General features: G+C 43.4%; 1 protein-coding gene across 4 annotated transcripts in view; it reads right to left on the bottom strand.

Moving 5' to 3' along the window:
* Positions 1 to 661: 661 nt before the first annotated feature.
* The window catches only part of sphkap (SPHK1 interactor, AKAP domain containing), a 119,781-nt gene continuing 101,411 nt past the window's right edge, over positions 662 to 19,031 (bottom strand). For 3 of the 4 annotated variants that reach the window (XM_030395921.1, XM_030395932.1, XM_030395940.1), the window contains 9 exons: positions 14,046 to 14,105; positions 13,557 to 13,697; positions 12,537 to 12,807; positions 7,644 to 11,007; positions 5,913 to 6,074; positions 4,833 to 4,916; positions 3,056 to 3,105; positions 2,416 to 2,588; positions 662 to 1,855 (listed from right to left, as the gene is read on the bottom strand). In XM_030395921.1, the coding sequence (XP_030251781.1) occupies positions 1,703 to 1,855; positions 2,416 to 2,588; positions 3,056 to 3,105; positions 4,833 to 4,916; positions 5,913 to 6,074; positions 7,644 to 11,007; positions 12,537 to 12,807; positions 13,557 to 13,697; positions 14,046 to 14,105 (4,458 nt within the window). In that variant the 3' untranslated portion in view covers positions 662 to 1,702. The remainder of the gene's footprint in view (positions 1,856 to 2,415; positions 2,589 to 3,055; positions 3,106 to 4,832; positions 4,917 to 5,912; positions 6,075 to 7,643; positions 11,008 to 12,536; positions 12,808 to 13,556; positions 13,698 to 14,045; positions 14,106 to 19,031) is intronic. The other variant, XM_030395949.1, reaches the window with a different exon arrangement.

Here is a 19,031-nt window from a genome sequence, read left to right as displayed (position 1 = left end):
AGATAATCGAAGGGCCGTATAAAGGGTCTACTTTAGAGAAGGTGACAATACAGTAGCTGTTTTCCCCTGCCTCTAGCAATGCTATGCTAATGTCATCATTTTCTGGCTACAGCTTCCAAGTTAACACATGGTCTCAATCTTCTCATCTAAGACACTAAGTAAGCCTATTTCCTAAAATGTGGGAGAAGTTCTTGAAAGCTTGTAGGAGTAACAGTGTCTGAACATTATTAGTAAAGAGAAGTGGTTCTGTGCAAAGAAAGTGTGAGCTAGACTCAACTTTCTGAGCTTCAAACAACTAAAATTTAATTTAATTTCAATACAGCATGCTGCAGTTCTAAAACACTTGCATTTAATAATATTCATCCACTAGCTTCAGTGTAAATGTTTGCCTTTCCTCACCTTCAAGAGCCCATTATTAGCTAACAAAGTTATGCTGATATTTTTGTTCCCACTGCCTACTGCATTAAGCAGCATTCCCCGAAAGCACAAAACACAATGATGAATGTTTGTTTAGCAGCATCCGAGCTGGTGTTCAGCTGTCGTGAATTTGCGTCTCACTGCATCTGTGACATACATACCGTCTAATTCTGATGTGAATAAATATTCTACTAAACAATCTTCAGTTGGCTTTCAGCGGAATGTTATGAATGAACAAGCCTGCTTGTATTTCACATCACAGAAATTTATTGATGTCAAAAGATAAATACATTCAGTTCTACCGTGACAGAGTTTACAGCTGAGTCGTGTGATTTTTTTCTTCTTTTTTTTTCCCAATGCTGATGTAACACTAGAGTACCACTAAGTAGAGAAATAAACAGACCAAATTCACATACAAATTCAACATTACAAACCTTACTCTGTCTTCCTGACATAGGAAAAGCTAAAGAGAGCAGTCCACTACTCCAAGGTGCAGCAGTTCCAAATCTACAGTATATACAGTACAGCTATCCAAAATAATCAGTTCTCAAGTAACATTAACAAGATAACACACTTACTTTGAACTGAATTTCAAGGTCACAACAGAGGTGGTATGTTGGCCAATGTACACAACAAAGATATGGGCAATGTTACTTAAGCAAATGTGCACTTCTAAGTGGCTCTCATAAGAAAGTGATAGAGCTTTTTCTGGGCTTACATTTCCATAGATAGCCTCTTTTACAAAGTAGTTTTGATACAAAAGGTTTGAACGTGTTGAGCTGTGGGGAGAATTTCACCTGATTTTTCCTATCCTCTATTGGTACTTTGCCTCATGTGTGTTCATTTTGGAATAAATAAATAAATAAATAAACACATAATTTGGTTGTGAGAATCTGTAAATATATATATTTATATATATCATCTGGAGCAGTTAAAACCTGCTGACTATAATCTCTTGAAGGCTAGTTCATTCCCATCAGGAATGTCCAACCCGTACACCTACAGTTTGCTCTGTGTTAGCTTGTGTCTCACTCAAGAGGTGAAAATAAAAACATGCTTTCATTAAAGGGAGACTGGTCCTTTCATGGCTGCGAACAAGACAAAAAAAAAAAAAACGACTGTATGAATTTGTCAAGTATGCTGATCACATTTGTGCTTTCAGCTTGCGGTAGGAGACACTTGGTGTGATGAAACAGGATGGGGCGAACAGTTGGGTGCATGTCAGGAGTGGGAGCGGACGAGTGACTGCGTGTGTCTGTTTGCAGTACGAGGAGGTCGGCCGGCTCTACATGGTCTCCAGCAGCCAGTCAAACAGGCTGGACAGAGAGCGGCCCTCCTCTTCCTCTTTCTCGCGTAGCTTACAGAACTGAACCACAACGCTGAACAAGTCCGCAATTCGCCACGCCTTCTGAGACATCAGATGGATCACCCTCTGGAACTGAAAGAAGACGCACGTATTCAATAGAGAAACACATGCGCATCAATTGCACTTTGCTGTCTAATTAATACAGTAAGTATAAATGCATTTTTTTCCCCAAACAGATTCCAAATGTTGAAATATTTGCTAATAATTGGTGGTGGGTCAAATCAATGAATACCTTTGACTTTGACCCAATACCCTGCACTTTGATCTGTGGGCCCGGGCTTCATTTCAGCACCAAGATAATGGTGCTGTATGTTGTGACACAAATGACCATTATCAAAAAATAATTGCGAGTTGGATATCCCACTTGGCCATATTGCAATTTCATATCATTTCAATTAATTATTCAGCCCAAATTCAGGTTAGGTTCAATATATTTAAATTGTATCACTTTTAGGCCAATGAAATATAAAAAAATAGAGGATTTATTCTTTTGTGTATGTGTGGGCTGGACTTAGGTATCTCTAAAATTTCGTTTACTGCCCTGCAACAGAGTTATAATAATTAGAGAAAGCCAAACAACCAGTAGCATTTGAGTGATGTGGTTATGTTTTTGGTTCGACAGCTGTCCCCACCTTTGCAACTCTCTTCTCTTTGGACTTCCTGAAGTAGAGAGCAGGAAGGCCCAGCTCGGAGGCAGCGATCCACTGCAGGGCCACTCTCAGCTCCGAGTCCACGCTCTCAGGCTCCAGGTCGCAGTTCACTACCAACAACACCTTGAGGTCACTGCTGCCCTCTGTGGTCCTCGCTGAAAAATCAAGGTAACAGGACAGATTGTAGTAGGATAGGAGGGCGTTGCTGCATTACAGTCCTTGAACTATGTTGTCCTCAAAGAGCATCAAAGCATCATAGGACCGTCGGGCAAACCTTTTCATTCAATCACACAATACGCTCAGCTTCATAAAATAGAAATATCCTGGGCTCAGCTTTGCTTTGAGATAATCTTTGTTGAATTGTAAGTCATTAAACAAAGATGAACTTTGTGTCGATACACTTCTGGTACGATGGGCCCCTTTTCATTTATTTATGGCCATCCTTATTTCAGAGAGGAGAATTCTATTAAAAGGACATCCATCTGAGGGATTAATCACTCAGACACAGCACATACTGCACCTCCAGTAACTGAGGAGCTCTTTGTGATTGGAGAGCTGACAAAGGAGGTGAATAAGGATTTGATAACACTGAGATGACATAAGAATCTATCACTACACTTACCAAAGACATTCTCCTTGGTTCCTGCCAGATGGCCTTTCTCTGTCTCCTCGCTGTCAGGAAAAAAGTCACAGTAACATACAGTTTTAGTTTAAAGGGACAGTTCAGCCGAGAATCAAAGATACGTTGTTTTTTTCTCTTTCCGTCAGAGCTATTTATCCGTCTAGATAAATCTTGTTTTGATATGAGTTGCACAGTTTTGTTAAAAACCTCTGTGGGGATGTTTGCCTTCTATCAAATATCATTTGACTAGTGGCACTTGGCTTGTGGTGCTTGAAGAGACAAAAAAAAAAAGCATTTGCAAAACTCAACTGCAACGTCTCTCTCCAGAAATCATGACCCAGTTACTCAAGATTATCCGCAGACCTTGTCCATGACTGGATGCACACATCCCTCTGAGTGGCAATACGGTTTATGGGTTTCGTTCGGAGTAAAGAAACTACTTCCTACATGAAACTGCTCACAACAAGGTGTGTAGATTATCCTGGGTAACTGGGTCATGATTTCTGGAAAGAGACTTTGCTTGGGGGTTTTTCAAATTTGCAACGCTTTGAGCACCACAAGCCGAGCGCCAGCTAGCTCCATCATACTCGAGAGAAGGCAGACATGTCTCACAACAAAAACGGTCTGGATGGGTAAATGGCATCACAGGTAAGCCATATCTTTTCACCTTCTTGCCAAGATGTGAAAATCAATACCACTCTTATGTTTAGTACATTCACTTTGAAGCTACTGTCAATAGCTGGTTAGTTTAGCTCAGCCAAAGGGCTGGAAGCAGGGGGAAATGGCTTGCCTGTCTCTGTCTAGCAAGATCTCTAAAGGTCATTAATCAACAAGTGAATAAGAGTATTTTCTAAAATGTCAATTACTATTTACTGTTCCTTTAATGTTAAGTATATACTATAGGCGATAATATGTACTGTTAAAGCCTTTTCACATCAAGCATGGATTTTCCTCCCAAAAATGTGTACGGAAATGTATTTAAAAAAGATTGTAAGGGTTTTTATCAACATATGCACAGCACTAGAGATCATTCACCTGAGGGGAAAATATAGAGAGAAAATATAGAGATCTCAATGCCAGCAGAAATATACATTTGACCAATGAAATCCTCTGTTTCAGCTGATTTCCAGGTCAAAATGGGAGAAAACCTTATATACTGCATACCTTATGTATGTACCACCACAAACGACTGCCTCAGCAAAAAAACAGTCAAGTACAATATATGGCTTGAGATCGCCCCGCGGCTGGGATACAAAGATGGTGATGTAGCTGATATTCACTTGCTAACATTGTCGGTCACAGAAAGGGGCCATAATTGCTTGCATTAGCATCAAATTAGGGGTCCAGAGGGAATTTATCAGGCCTCCTTCACGAATTGCATGTGGATCTTCCTTATTGCTGCATCGCATTTTTCACTGGTGGGAAACGGCTTTTCATCTGCATGTGTTTTTAAACTTCACAGCTGAGATGCATGAACATATAGAATAGTAGAGAAGAGGTGCTGCAGGCTGGAGAGTCTTTTATGTCTCGAATATTTTTATCCATGCCAGAGTGAAAACAGAATATGTAATTAGCTATAATCTGTCATGTGCATGAGTGTTCGTCCGGCAGCCTGTCACAGTCACCTGATTGCTGCACTCTGGGTGAGAAAATGAGAAAAAGTAATATACCAATCTTCAGACTTTCTTACATATTAGGAAAAAAACGTCATTATGAGCATCAGAGTGACACATTAATGAGAAATATTTCAGCGCCGGCCTGTGACACTGACAGTTACCTGATTACTGTGCTCTGAGTGGGCACGTCGGAGAAAGCATCCAAGTCTGCCATGCCCAGGCTGGATGCGCTGCTGGTCCCGTTCCTGTTAACCAATAAAAAAAAACAAAAGATAGCGTCATCCGCAGGTTGTCTCAAGACATCCGACATGATCGCTGACTTGTGAAGAGAACAATAACCAGGCGCAGCGATGCAGGTCATGTTGTTCATTATCTAGTGATTAACATATAAATAGCAGCTGCTGCAGCGGAATCGGACGCTCAAGGTGGGAGAGCTGGGGATTTTTGTCCAGCAGCAAGCCTGTCTGAATATGAGGATGAAGAGATTTGGAGGTAGTTTAGGCGGGTAGGGTGGACAGGCAGGGCTGGCAGCCGAGCCCTTGTGTCACAACATGGATCGAGGCATGAGGTGGAGTTAAAGTAAGCAGGTAGATGGAGAGGTTGCAAGGAGCAGCGAGTGTCGTGGTGGTGCGGTAAACTACTCTTGCAGCTGATTAAGCAAAAGGCTAGTATTCCATATTGTTGCCACACTGAACACACCCTTACGTCTCTATTAAATGTGTCTTTAGAAGTACATTCCATTAAATATGCAGTTCATAATGCTTACTTTTGGTGTCACAGCATTATAAATTGTTGAACGCAGGTCAGTGGCTACTGTTAATTTTATTTCAACCAGAAAGCACAGAGAGGTGACTCCAGGCTTTTGGGTAAAAGTTGAAAAAGTTGGTGTGCTTGGCTAAAAGGAATGAGAATTTGATGAAGCAGGGAATGGTGTAGCAAATGTTCGGAACTAGAGGCCTTTGATGTGAGAGGTCACACTGTACCACTACAGCCTACTACTACGGTAGTTGTGCGTGGGGTGCAGGCAGGGTCTAGCCCCGTATGCGAGCCATGGAGGGGGCTTTGTGGAATGAGCTCTCTGCCATATACTGCCTTATCAGGCGTGGGGATTGCAACAGCGGGGAGTAAATTGGCATCGGCACAGGCGAGCACAAGTGTCAGTAGCAATGGGCCAATGGGAGTGGGGGTGAGGGTGGGAGTAGCAGCGTTTGGAGCAGTAGCAAGGAGCAACAGTTACTGACCCCTCGCTCAGCTGGATAAAACTACTGGTCTCCTCGTGGGGGTCATCCTCGGGGGTTATATGGGACCAGCTCCCCATGCTCTCTTCACTGCTAGCACTCATAGAACGCTTGTCCCTCTTCACTACTGCAGCCGCCGCCGCAGCTGGCCTGTCCCTCTCACTGCTGGGGAGAGCAAACCGCAAGATGGTGGGAAAGACCGCCGACCAGATGTGCACAATGTCTGCTGCAATGTGTTGTTCCCATGTCCCTCTTTTCACTATGCAACACTGGATTTTACTGAAGCTACAATGCATTTAACAGATGGTGTGGGAATAGTTAACGCTTTACAAATTGTAAATCTACATCAACTTCATACAAATGACAGGCCTTTGAAATCTAAAATAACTATGCACCACATAAAAAGAAAGCTAATTCAATTCACTATCTGTAATGCATCAACAAACTGCATTCCTCAGGGGCACAGCTGGATTTTCAGTGTTTTTCAGGAAGCTGATTAAGTTAAGTCATAATCAGATGATTGAGGGCTGCCATCCTCGACAATTCCACAGGGAAATCAGGTTTTATTGACTAGGCGAGTGATTGAGATCCTGGAACAAGTGGAGTGCATCTGTTTGTCCCTTGTGTAAGAGAGGAATTACACAAGGGACAAACAGATGCACTCCACTTGTTCCAGGATTACATGTATTGTCAAGAGAAAAGGAGCGTGTCTTGTGACTCTCCTGTGGCCTTTGAGCCTTTTCAGCTTGTTTCCGCTCATTTACTGTTGAACAAGTCTTATCTTAGGGATCTGCATTTCACAGTAAAAAGACCAACAGATCACAACCGTTTCCCTGTGTTTGGATATAATATTTTCACCATCCTCTATACACCTCTCTTGCACATTAGCAGCTTTTTTTCACTTATGCATTTTCAGATGGTTCATTTGCTTCCACACTAAGACACACTATGAACTGCTGCAGTCTTCATTACCCTCAGAATATCCACTAAAATGTCTCCTGGGAGAGTCTACGCTCTGCTGACTTCTCTGAAAGGCCACTCAGACACTCGGAGTTGGAGTCAATCTTGCCACCTAGCTGAGTCCTTGTCTGACTAAAATGTCAAGTCTGGTTTGAGTGAGACATGTGAGACTGACCATGTCTAATAGTGTATAAATCAGGACTTCATACCCTTATTGCAAATAATTTGACTTCATCTTTTCTCAAGCAAGCTTTAGTGTCAATTTAATCTAAATACCTATGAATGTCTCATAGTTTTAGTGTTTTAGCCAAGTGTGAGTGCAACTTGTACAGATCAAGGTGAGTCAAACAGCCCCACAGTGGATAAAAGATGAAGCCACTAAAAGCTTTGTGCACACACAGTACATCGCGCAGACGGTGTGACTCACAGCCTAGCAAAAGGTTTGTCAAACCTCACACACAGCTGAAACTGATTGGTTTTCCAGGTGAATAGGCCCTCGGTGTGCCTGCTACTCCTTGATCAAAACTCTCAAAATAGCTTTGCTACGCTTGGACAGTTGTAGAGCCTGGATTTCATTTGTTGTTCTTTGACCATTTTTAATTTTGCCTTGAAAAAAATAAAAAAAAAAACATTCGATTTTTCATTACTCACTCTTGTCAGACGGATTAATCTCTACTTTTCAACGGTATCGTGATTCTGCTGCTGGGCTACAAAAATCTCTCTGCCTGCAGGGGGGTCTGACTTTCACACAGAAGACTGTGAACAGTGTAATACCTGCTGCTGTTGGCTGTAGCTCTCTCTGTACGCTTGGTAGCTGACATATCTGGTTGTGTTTCCTGAGGTCCTACTCCTGTTCTTTCAGGGTTTGAAAGAGTCTCTTCATCCCTCTGATCTCCCTCAATGTGGATTAGTGGTACATCTCTGGGGACCCTCACACGGGGTGCACCGCTGTCACTAGTTCCGGACCCTACTCCAGTACCCGTATGTTCCTGGCTTGACCTACTCCGACCACAACTTAGATGAGACTGTTTGAACCCCCTCCTTCTCTCACCAACAGGCAAGTGTGGCTGAGAGTGCCACCCGGATGTGCTCCCAGCTACCTCTTGTTGGCCTCCCAGTGCAGACTTGCCAATATCTACAATGTCAGCTGCCAGGCGATTGGCAAACTGCTGCACATGGGGCTGGGAGTCTCCTGCAGCCTCCAGCTCAATACTGTCCTCTGGATCTGCAATGATCTTGTTCTTTCTCATCAAGGACTCAATGGAGCTGGACCAGGTCTCATGAATCAGCATATCAGTAATTTGGTCCGTTTTACCCCTTTGATAGAGGCAGGAGTCAGACTTACACAGTCCTGTGGCTGATACTGAGTTGGTTGGGAAAATATTCAGCGTGTCTCCATGCACATTGCGAGCAAATCCGTCAAAAGAGTTGGCTTTAATGGGTGAGTTGACAGTCAGTCTTGAATCTGAGGAGCGGCGGTCTGGGACAGAGGACTGTCGTATACAGAAGGGTGTCCTCGGAGAAGGAGGAAACAGGCTGTTACTCCACTCTTTAGTCTTGGCAATACCATAATCTTTGTTTTCCTTATCCATGTCTCGAAGCATAAACCTGTAGAACTCCTCTGTGATGCTCTCTGTGCTAGACTGTTTAGACAGGCAGGATGAGGTCCTGACATTAAGATGACCATTTTTCTTTGTTGCAGCCTGTTGCACAGCTGCCGCCAAAATGCTGCTGGCATTTTTCCCCGCGTAATAGTCAAGCAGAAGGTCAAAGCCCCTGCCCTCGGTCTCCATCTGGTTTACCATGAACCGTGAGAATTCGTCTGTGATGCTCTCACAGCTCGATTGTTTAGAGATTGAGCTACCACGGCTCAGGTTCTGACCTAGCCGACTGCCAAGGCCAAGAGTATTGGGCGTGCCTGAGGGGTCTGCATCTTCTTCTGGAATACTCTCATAACTCGATGCCTTCCCACGGCTCCACCTCTCACACTGCAACCTGCTGCGTGTCTGGCCTGTTTTGGAGGTATCCGTCACATTAAGCTCCGGACAATTCATGATCCTGGCTGTGACTTCAGAAGCAAAGAGGGCAAACGGGTCCTGTGGTTCATCAAGGTTGACTGATTCGTCCACAACACGGTTCACCAGTCGCTCCATCAGCTCTGGTTGCTCCTCTGTTTTCCTCTTGATCTCACTGAGGCGGGGTGCTCGATGTTTCTTGGATGCAGCATTGCTGCCCTGACCCTCCTTCCTCCTGAGAACGGTGCGGCATGCAGGGATTAAGTAGGCTTCTGGCCCTTCAGTAGGCATCCCTTTAAGAGCACAGAACCAAGGTTGTTTCCCCGTGGAGTTCTCTAGGCAGATAGCCGCTAGCTCTGTGGCCATAGAAACCACTGTAGCAGCCAAATCATCAGCATAGCATGTAATAGGTGTCCTTGATTCAGAATCCATACTCAAAAATTGCAGAGACCTGCAAGAGGTAATGGAGGACTGGGGTGTTAGAGAGGCCTGTCTGCTGTCACTGCCTGTCACTAGCCGCCCTCTCCTCTCTGTGCTATGAATGGGGATTTCACTCCAAGGTTCTCTGATGGCACCTGTGCTCTGCTGGATCTGTTGGTAGTCTGAGAAGTCCTTGGCAAGCAGGGAGGTGGATTTATACTGACTTTGTCTGCATGATGACGGCTGCTGTTGCTCTTTGCCGTGGGATTCTATGCGATCGCTTTCCTCAAGCATATATTTCTCCTTCAGCCCAGCGAGCTTATCTGTGCAGTATAGCATGCTGCTGTGGTTCTCACTGTTAGTGGACTGGCTATGGCCAACTGTGTACTGTAATTGACTTAATGGATCCTTGCTCATGTTGGCCTTAGCAGGCTCCCTAGCACAAGTATCACCCTCTTGTGTCTCAAATGACCCTTGGTCACATCCAATGGTGTGACTGATTTTCTTCTGTGTCAGACAAAGGATATCAAACAGCAGATTGTTTACACTGTCCTGCAGAAAAACCTGGAGGTTTGGCGCATCTTTCCCTGTACCTGCCAGTTCTTTCTTCTTTTTTGCTTTCTCTAAAGCATGCTTGAAAAGGCTGTCGGCCACCTCATTTATCAAATCATCAACCTCACTTTCATCCATGTAGGATTTCTTTGGACAAGTAATGCCATCTACTATTTTATTATGCGTGGCCTCCAGCAGGTGGGCTACGCTCCTGTAGCCTTGTGGCTGAGTCAGCACCTCAGCTGCTTCCCTGTGTAAGACCTCGGCAATGTTTGCACGAAACGTTTCAACGCTGGTACCCTCTGCCACACTGCAGTGCAGTGTGAAGGCTGTAGAGGCCTCGGCAGCAGTCATCAGACCACGAGATGCTGTGTAGACTACATCTGCATCAGAATCGCCGCACACTCCTGATTCCTCTGTTAGCTCCACAGCTGCTACGGCACCAGCAACCTGAGCCATACCGCACATGGCCGAGGAGAAAGAGTAGTCACCTCTCTCCTCTGGTTCCTGCAGCTCCTCCTCCATTTCTTCCTCTGAAGCTGATTCCATGGCGAGCTGCTCTGTCAGCTGCGGGGTAGTAATAGTGCCAATGACATTGGCAGCACAGGCCAAAGCCACCTCTACATGTTTGGATGGGTGTCCTCCATTGTGGTGCAGAATGTGTGCCTGTGTCCCATTATCTGGCACCTCTCTGGCTTTGGCAGTGATATCCTGGTCAGGCACATGAGACACCTGGGTCTCTGGCCATTCTACAGCCCCATCAGAAGTATCTGGGCTTTGAACTATGACAATCTTGGGGAGTTCAAAAGAGCAGGTGCGCTGTTGGGAAGGCTGTCTGGTCTTTGAAGGACCAGTGGAGTTGGAAGGGCGACCGGAGAGCGACACACTGACAGCCGCTTCAGAGACAAAGGAGGTTTCATCTTGAGAGAGGTGTATGAAGGCATCCTGCAGTACTGACTCTGCCAGATTGGTGGCATAGTGACCGGCTGATTCCTTCGTGTGGAGGCTTGCTCGCCGCTGACCTTCTCTTTTCACCTCAGCATCCTCCCTGTTCTGGTGATGGGCCAGCTGTCCCCTCTGACATGCAAGTCTGACACAGTGTTTCTGTGCAACCTCCACCAAGCTCTCTGCCAGCTCACCACTCTCTGGTTCTGTGAAGAGACACGGGAAAAACAGAGAAAAAGACAGGGAATGAAAATGTCCAGACTGATTAGAAGGCAGCTCCATCAGTTTACAAAGTGTCACAGCAAGAGCAGGATATTACCCTGTTTTACCCTTCACTGAATATTGGAGCTTGTTTATGTCTTTTTTTGTCCCATTTAATTTCCCCTTGGACTAAACTCAAGAGATTAATTTCCACCAAACACATTTAATTTATCACCAGGGTAACACAATTGCAATAATTATGTACTTCTCTCTTGTGTTAAACATTCCCAGGCAACTATAGAAAGCTTTAACTGTTTGCCACACAATTTCTAAGATTGTGTTGCTTTTTTTTTTTTTTTTAAATCTGATGTCTGCTCAATAAAAACATATTAGAATAATGTTTACAATATCAAATAGTGAGTTTTTGTATGGTGAATATGATGTCAGCAAACAGTTGACTAAGCACTTTGCTGGCATTTAAAAGGGCACTTTGTACTTTCGTCGGAGAAATTATGAACTCAAAGTTTGAAAATGTACTGCTTACTATTTACTATTAATTAGGTAATAATAAAAACTCAGAAATATATGGGTTTTTTTTCCATAACTAAATACACAAGCTGTTCACAGAGGAAAATAAGTTCCCCAGAACACTGTTTGAAGGTGGCAGGGTCCGCCACATATAAGGTAAAACAGTGTGAGACCTATGTCGTCCTTTAAGGTCACTTTGTTTATCCAGTTTATTCAGTCATGAAACAAAGACAGTTTGATTAGATTGCTAAGGCATTAAAAAAAAAATCAATTGATGAAGATCTTTCTCTTCTGATTGAAATTTAATTCCAAAAACTACACAATGCGCCTTTAACATCTACAGAATCTATGTAGGATAAGACCCAAGTAACAGGGAGCCAGTCATGACTCAACACTACAGCCAATGCTGCACGATCCACTCACAGCAGAAAACCTTCTCATTGTTGATGGTCTAAATACGAACATCACATCGACTCACTTTAGACTTGGCTGTGTTGAATCTTATTTCTGGTGCGGGCCTAAACATGTAAACATTACTGTTATAAGGACCTGATCAAATGTGTATAATGGTGGTGTCAGCTTTTTAAAGATGAGCATAAAATCGGCATCAAAAATCTGCATGGAGGCTCAATGAGGAAGCCTTCTTGTCAAAACTTGTTTCAGAACAGCCACTTCATGCTGCAGAGTATGCAGTGAGAATTGTATCTTTGGCTTTCAATGGACAGCATGCTGACTAAAGCTCCAAGTAAATGTAAATTAAATCTTTAACTCCTTTAACTCCTTTAAATCACGTGATGGATCTGTAATTTCTTTTCATCTAAGCACAGTGGTTCAAGAGGAAGTAATCAAGATATTAAACAATATAGTACATCAAAATATAGAAAACAAATATAATGAATAACTGTTGGCCTTCCTTTCCATCAGTTCTCATCCAACTTTGTCATAAAAGTTTTTTAGACAGACAAACTGAAAACAAAAACTCTACGGTGGCTATAAGGAGGCTCACCATTTCTGAAGCCGTCATCCTCGCTGTCATCACCGAGGTGTTCCGAGGCCGTCAGGAAGTCTTCCTCTATGGACGAGATTGAACGATTGGTGTCATCATCTACCCGATGGCCTGCTGGTCGGCCTTGCTGAAGCTGTCGCTCCTTCCCCCATTGCAGACCAATAAGGAACTTGTTGATATCAAAGATGATGCTGCTGGGCTGGGTGGAGCGTCTCTGCCCTGAACACTGAACCAGGCACACACCTGTACTCCTCTGCTGCTGATGCCCGCCCTGAATGGAACGAGTACAGATACCTGTTATGCGTGCACAAACACACAGACGGTGGACAACACATACGCTGAGTCACACATTTTGAGATGGATGATTATAAACATCCTACACCTTCAGACTGAGTTTATTGTGTAGCTGTATTGCATGTTTTTCTTCCTTTTGTTCAATATGCTCTTAACTCACTGGGCCTGTTCATGCAAGTTTAATTGTCTGTGCAGACTCCTCAGGCTAAGTATCGATTCTTACAGTGGTTTTATACAATGATGTATTTGGTGAGCTTCAAAAAGTCTATAAGTTGGCGAGTGGCCGTAAGAGAACATCCCATTTAAAAACTAAATGCCAATAAAAGCCCAAAAAAGGGTACAGTTTGTGTCTTTTTATTTTTTATTTCTATGTCTGATTAAGGTTTAAAAGTATTCTAAAATAAAACGTTTTTCATCAAGTCATCCATTACTGCCAGCTAGTGTTATTTTCTCTACATGCAAATATTTGGTTCTCGGTCCTACACGTAGTTCTTTGCCTCAGAAGACAAGCAACTTTTTTTTTATTGGAGTGAATGGGGGAGAATTACTCAATAAAATGAATGCACTTCCTCTCGTGGATCTCTCCTCGCACGAAAGGTCCAAATCTAATCACAAAAAAATTGCGGTACGGAAGAACAGCTTGCACTCTCTGCCTCGCACTCCCGGCCAGTTAATTCAAAGGCTGAACATGCTTGCAAGGATTTCAAGACATCGCTGCGCACTCACCTGAGATGGAGCGTGTGGGTGAGTTTGGCAAGTGTCTGAGGCTTCGAGGCCACCGAGCAGTAGGATCTCATTTTCCTTCGGCTGGTGGACGGTCAGTAATTCAACGAGCTTTGGCAGGTCTGGAGACACCGATGCCAATTTCTGCAGGAGACATGGCGAGCACAGACACAATGCTAGATTATAAAAAAGAAAAAATAAATTCTGAACACGTCTTTTTTTCTCTGTGAGAACTCCTGAGCCTTGTGGAACGATTATTGATCGCCCACCGGTGCCACCGCCAGCTGCAGGAGGTTGCGAAATCTGCATATTATCTAAACAAATCAACCCTCTAATTTTGGGTAATGATTTTGAATCCATGGCAACCGAGTCTATGTTTGTATGTGAAATACAATAAACAGAGTTCCTGGGAGATGAAAAGTGGGTGGGAAAGAAAAGAGGCTCACGCAGGAGGGAGCCATAGAACAAGAGTGGCACGTGGATTCGGCTCACCTTGATGATTTTGTCATCGCGGCAGTCCGTTTTCTGAGGGTCCAGGTTTACAAAACAGATCTGAGAGGAGACAGAAAGGTAAAGATGAAACATCAGTCACAGTGCGAAGATTATTCGACGAAAGCTGAGTAGGAGTAGGAGTACAGTCCCAGAGGTCAGATGTGAGAGTGTTGTAAAGTTAAAAAGTTACTGCATTTCCCACTGCCATTTTCTCTTCACAAACCCTGCAAACCAGGCAGACGGAGAGCTTTCCTCAAAGTGAATCACCACTTGAAAAGTAGCTGCCAGGCAGCATGACGAGACAAATGTCCGTCTGACGGGCGAACTAGTTGTTACTCTCCAAAAAACAAACTGAGTTATCCAAGTTTCTGAAGGCTAGGAGTGGGCAATCTGGCCCAAAAATACGATCTCTAAAAATAGTCACCATCTTAAAATCGCCGCCACGATCCAAAATCTTAATTGTGATGGTGTTGTGTGTTTTTAAATGCCCTGTAGACTACAGCCAGACTTAAAATCCCCTATGACGTTCTTCATGTACACCATTTCAACCCAATACTGCATTAAAGATAGTTCTTTTTCTTTATCTGTCATGTCACTGGCTATAATGTGCATTGCATATGTGACCCACGTGTGAGCCGCGTGAAGTAATTTTTCCAATCAACATAGCCATCCAGTTTGATTCAATACACAAATGGAATGTTCACATAGCGTGGATTTGCTCATCAATGAGGTTATGTGAAGTTTAAAAAGAGAAGAAAGATGACTAAAGTACTGCAAATTGTGGAAATGATCAATTATGATCTAAAATCATCGGATCCCCCACACCTTACTGAAGTGAAACTAAAATAAACATCCCGATCGACACGAGAAACTTCTGTGAGCGCTGACAGAGAAGAATATGTCACAGCAGAAGCGAACTCATTCTACCAAACACTTGGAGCCCAGCACAAACAATCAGCCTGATGAGAGTGTGACAGATGTGTCAGGTAATGGATTGCTGAGTTATTGAAAGAACTGAGAGAATTCCACATTAACTTCAGTGAACGTTGGAAGAGAAATACCTATTAACTACAAGTAGATGAACAGAACTGAGGATTTCATGTGTTGGGCTGGAAAACTGCAGAAACAGTTGGAGGCGAAATGTGAGGATCCTGAAAGCCGAGCCTGAGGGGAGACCTGGAGGATCGGTGACTGAAAAGTGTGAAGGAATTATTCTTCAAATATTGTTCGAATCAGAGCCAGAATCAGAAATGCTTCACTGCTCCACCAGGGGAAATTGGTAATTATATTGAATAAAAGAAACAACAACATATACAGTATTTGAAGAGGAACATTATGATCTTAGTTTATTCATGTTTAGTGAACTGTCATCGACTGTATTTAAGTACTCCTGCTCCTTTTTAGGTCATGGAAAGTGTATGTAAAGTAGTTGAGGTTACAGTGCATTATCTGTTTTTGCTAAATTACAAACTGAAATGAGCAAACCAGTCGAAAATATGTTTTTCTTCTTGTTCCTCCAATTGAATGTTTGAGCTTCACTGTGTAAGTGGATTTATGTGGAGATTTTTTTTACTTTTACCTACTATTACTGAAGATCAGATTTTAAGGGGCGGGCCTGCAAAACATGATTTGTGACATCACAAATTGTTTGGAAGCCAATCCTGGTCCAGTGTTCAGCATACACACATACAGTGTGATGTGGACACTTAAAGCCTCCAGTGCACACACACTGAGAACGGACTTAACAGTAAAGATCTGCACGCTTCACATATATGTGATATTTTATCAATGTATTCTGGATACTATACTGTGATTTTGTTGGTCTGTTCCGTACACACAAACAGCTATTATAGATCAATAAAATGGACTTGATCTTGTCTACAGTGGGAGTGGGTGCCATTTTAAGGATTTTGATGTGCTATATATATGTTTATCTTTGTTAAAAGCCATGTCAGACAGACGTTAGAGCATGTTTCTGTTTGTGTTAATACATGTGTTAATACGTGTGTGTGTGTGTGTGTGTGTGTGGAGGGAGTCTTGAACTAAACTATACTAAGCTGTTTGATGAACCTTTCTGAGTCACAGTCTCTCATTGGCTGAGCCCTTCCTAAGAACCCTGCGTGGCCTGTCAGGGCCTGTTGGCAGCAGGTGCAAATCGGCAATGATTTTCTTTCCATCTCCATCTCTCTTTTTCCTCTGTTTTCACCCCTTCACTGTGCCTCTGTCACCCTCTCTGCCTCCTCCTCCTCCTCCTCCTCCTCCTTCCCTTCCCTTCTCACCCACCTTCGCCTCTGGCTGCAGGTTTAATGGTCTGTGATGGAGTCCTCATGTCAGTGCTGGGAGTCTGGGACTGTCCGCCGGCTGCTGTTTGGTTCTACAGCACACATCCTCTGATCTAAGTTGGCATGGCCAAGCCAGTCGTGTGTGGTTAAATGGATAAAGCACGTCACCAACAGAATTTGTGTGTGCAGGGCGCTGTGTGGTGCTTTTGGGAGAAGTGACAGTGCCTGTGTGTCAGTCACGAATACATACATTCCTATATATGTCTGACTCCTAAATGTGACTGCGTTTGTCATCACTAATCAAACCTTGCCGTAACGTGACTCACTGAGGCAGTCTTGATCTTTTCAATGCAAAACACGCACAGCTGGGATCCTGCTGGCTCTCTTCTTTACCTCTGCCTTCTTTATATCCGCTCTGCTCTGCCTGCTGCTGTCTTCCCTCTTGTCTCTCTTCTCTAGACTGGCAAAAAATATATATAGTTTCAAATAATCACATCTTGACACACATCACGGTTTGGAATAATTTCCCTTGAACTACGAGAGTAGCACGACTCATTCCACTACACGTCTCACCAGCCTCAGCGCCTTGCGATAGCATATATTTTCCATGTTTTTAATGATCTTCTTTTCACCTGTCTGTTCTGTATTCAACAAGATGTATTCCCAGAGAGTCATGTCAGGGTGTAGGAGCTGGCAAAATGATCACATCATAATCGAAGCGGTGTCAAGTGAAGCAAAGGCTGCTGCGGCAACTAGGTCAATATACTGATGAGTTTATATATGCTTCATGAATAAGGCTGTAGACGCCAATATGGGTTTGCTTCATCATCGTAAGCGCTAAGAGGGAACACTGCCGGAAAACAACAAAAACTGTCCGCAGAGACAAATCGGATGAGCCAAAATGTCCTTCAGCTGAAGCGTTAAGCATTCAGAACAGGGCATTTTCTCCCCTCACCTCCAATCTGGCATCCTCCAGTCAAACACAACATTAAGTCTAATGTGATGAAAATTGCTGCTTTAAAATGGAGTCAGTCAAGTGTGAAAAATGTTTACTAAATGACAGCTAAATGACGATGACAGAATATTTGAAAAGTTTTCCTTACTTGCTCTGATCAAAGTGTGTGTGTGTGTGTGTGTGTGTGTGTGTGTGTGTGTGTGTGTGTGTCTTCTCTCCTCTGCCCTTCATGGACTGCATGTGTCACCTATCACATGTTTCAGAATACAAACAGGCTCGCTCCTTTGTTACCTTTAGCTCAAAATAGCGGCAATCTGCTCACTGACGAGAACAAACAGTTTGTTCGTCTGCTTGTCTACTGTTGGATCAGTTTAGCTAGGAGAGATGAGGGGCTTTTTGTCAGGAAAGCTGTTAAATGTCAACAACACACACATACACACACACACACACACACACACACACCCACACAGGACCTGAGATTATCCTTCATCATTTACTGAAACCAGAGACAATAGCTTCATTTTGACACAGATATGGCCTTTAAAATCAGTTTTTTTCTCATTCTGCGAGCATTTACACTCTATTGTTTCCGTTGCAGATAATATGCATAGAAATGTATGCCCTTTTATATAAGTGGCAAATAAGAGGTTTGGTGCCATTGCTCAGGAGCACCTTGGCAGTATCCACATCCACGGATATTGGAAAATCATCCCAGAAAAGCAGCAACAGCACCTTCCCCCGCCTGCTAACACATGGCCTGCAGATAACGCACACTTTGAGGAAAAGCAGGGCGAGTGATCCACAGTGTTGTCCTTGAGAAGGGTTAAAGCAATTTAACCCCATCAGAGGGTGACAGCCAAGAGGCAGTTGCTCTACATTTTGGGAAGCAGGGGACCATCCAGTCACCCCGTGTTCATGTGTGAGACGAGCCCGGGGACACGCCCCCATTCTATCAGTTTTTTCACAGACATACGAGACGACCAGGGCTTGCGTCAGCCTGTCTCTGAAGGGCTGACCATGTAAACAACAGTCGAGGAATATAAAGAGGCAGAGAGGGAAAGAAACACAGAGACAGAGAGGGTGAAAGTGATAGCTGATGTGTGGATAATATTGACAGCATGGAAGCTACTGATAGACCCAAGGACTTGAATAGTGCTCCAGATGAGAGAGATAGTCAGTCATTGCTCTGATAGTGCGCAGCAGGATACGTGACTGATTTGTTCCTTTTCAACAAAGACACATCGAGGTTAGTTGGCAAAGCATGTTAGCTTCAGTAGATATCTTCCATCATAATACATAGACATCGTTATGTCATGTAACGTTGATTTTTGCTGTTTTTCAACAAAAGCAAGCTGAACTTTTGCATCTAGCAGAAAACTGTGGCTCTTGCTGACCAACAGGGAGATATCCTAGATATTAGATCGTTACATCTGCATACTGTCTTAGCTTCTTTAGTGTGATAAATACATACATACTATGTTAAATGCCACAATCGTATAAACACAAGCTAAATAGCCGTCACAAATGTATGTCCTACCCGGCGAGGAAGTCACTTCTCACTGCTCTTGATGTTTGCTTTGTGCTGAACGAGTCTTCTTTTTCTTTCTTTTTTGGCTCAGGGGCTGTGTGCTTCGTGCTACTGAGTTTACTATGAGTGATCATGACATAATCATAATGAACGTTGGCAACTAACACAATAATGTTAGTTCTAATAATATTAATTATTGGGGAATTTTGGTTGAAGCTTCA

This window comes from Sparus aurata, chromosome 2 (genome assembly GCF_900880675.1).
Source record: "Sparus aurata chromosome 2, fSpaAur1.1, whole genome shotgun sequence".
Taxonomy (NCBI): Eukaryota; Metazoa; Chordata; class Actinopteri; order Spariformes; family Sparidae; genus Sparus; species Sparus aurata.
Note: the sequence above shows the minus strand (reverse complement) of the source record. Positions and strands in the feature narration are given on the sequence as shown.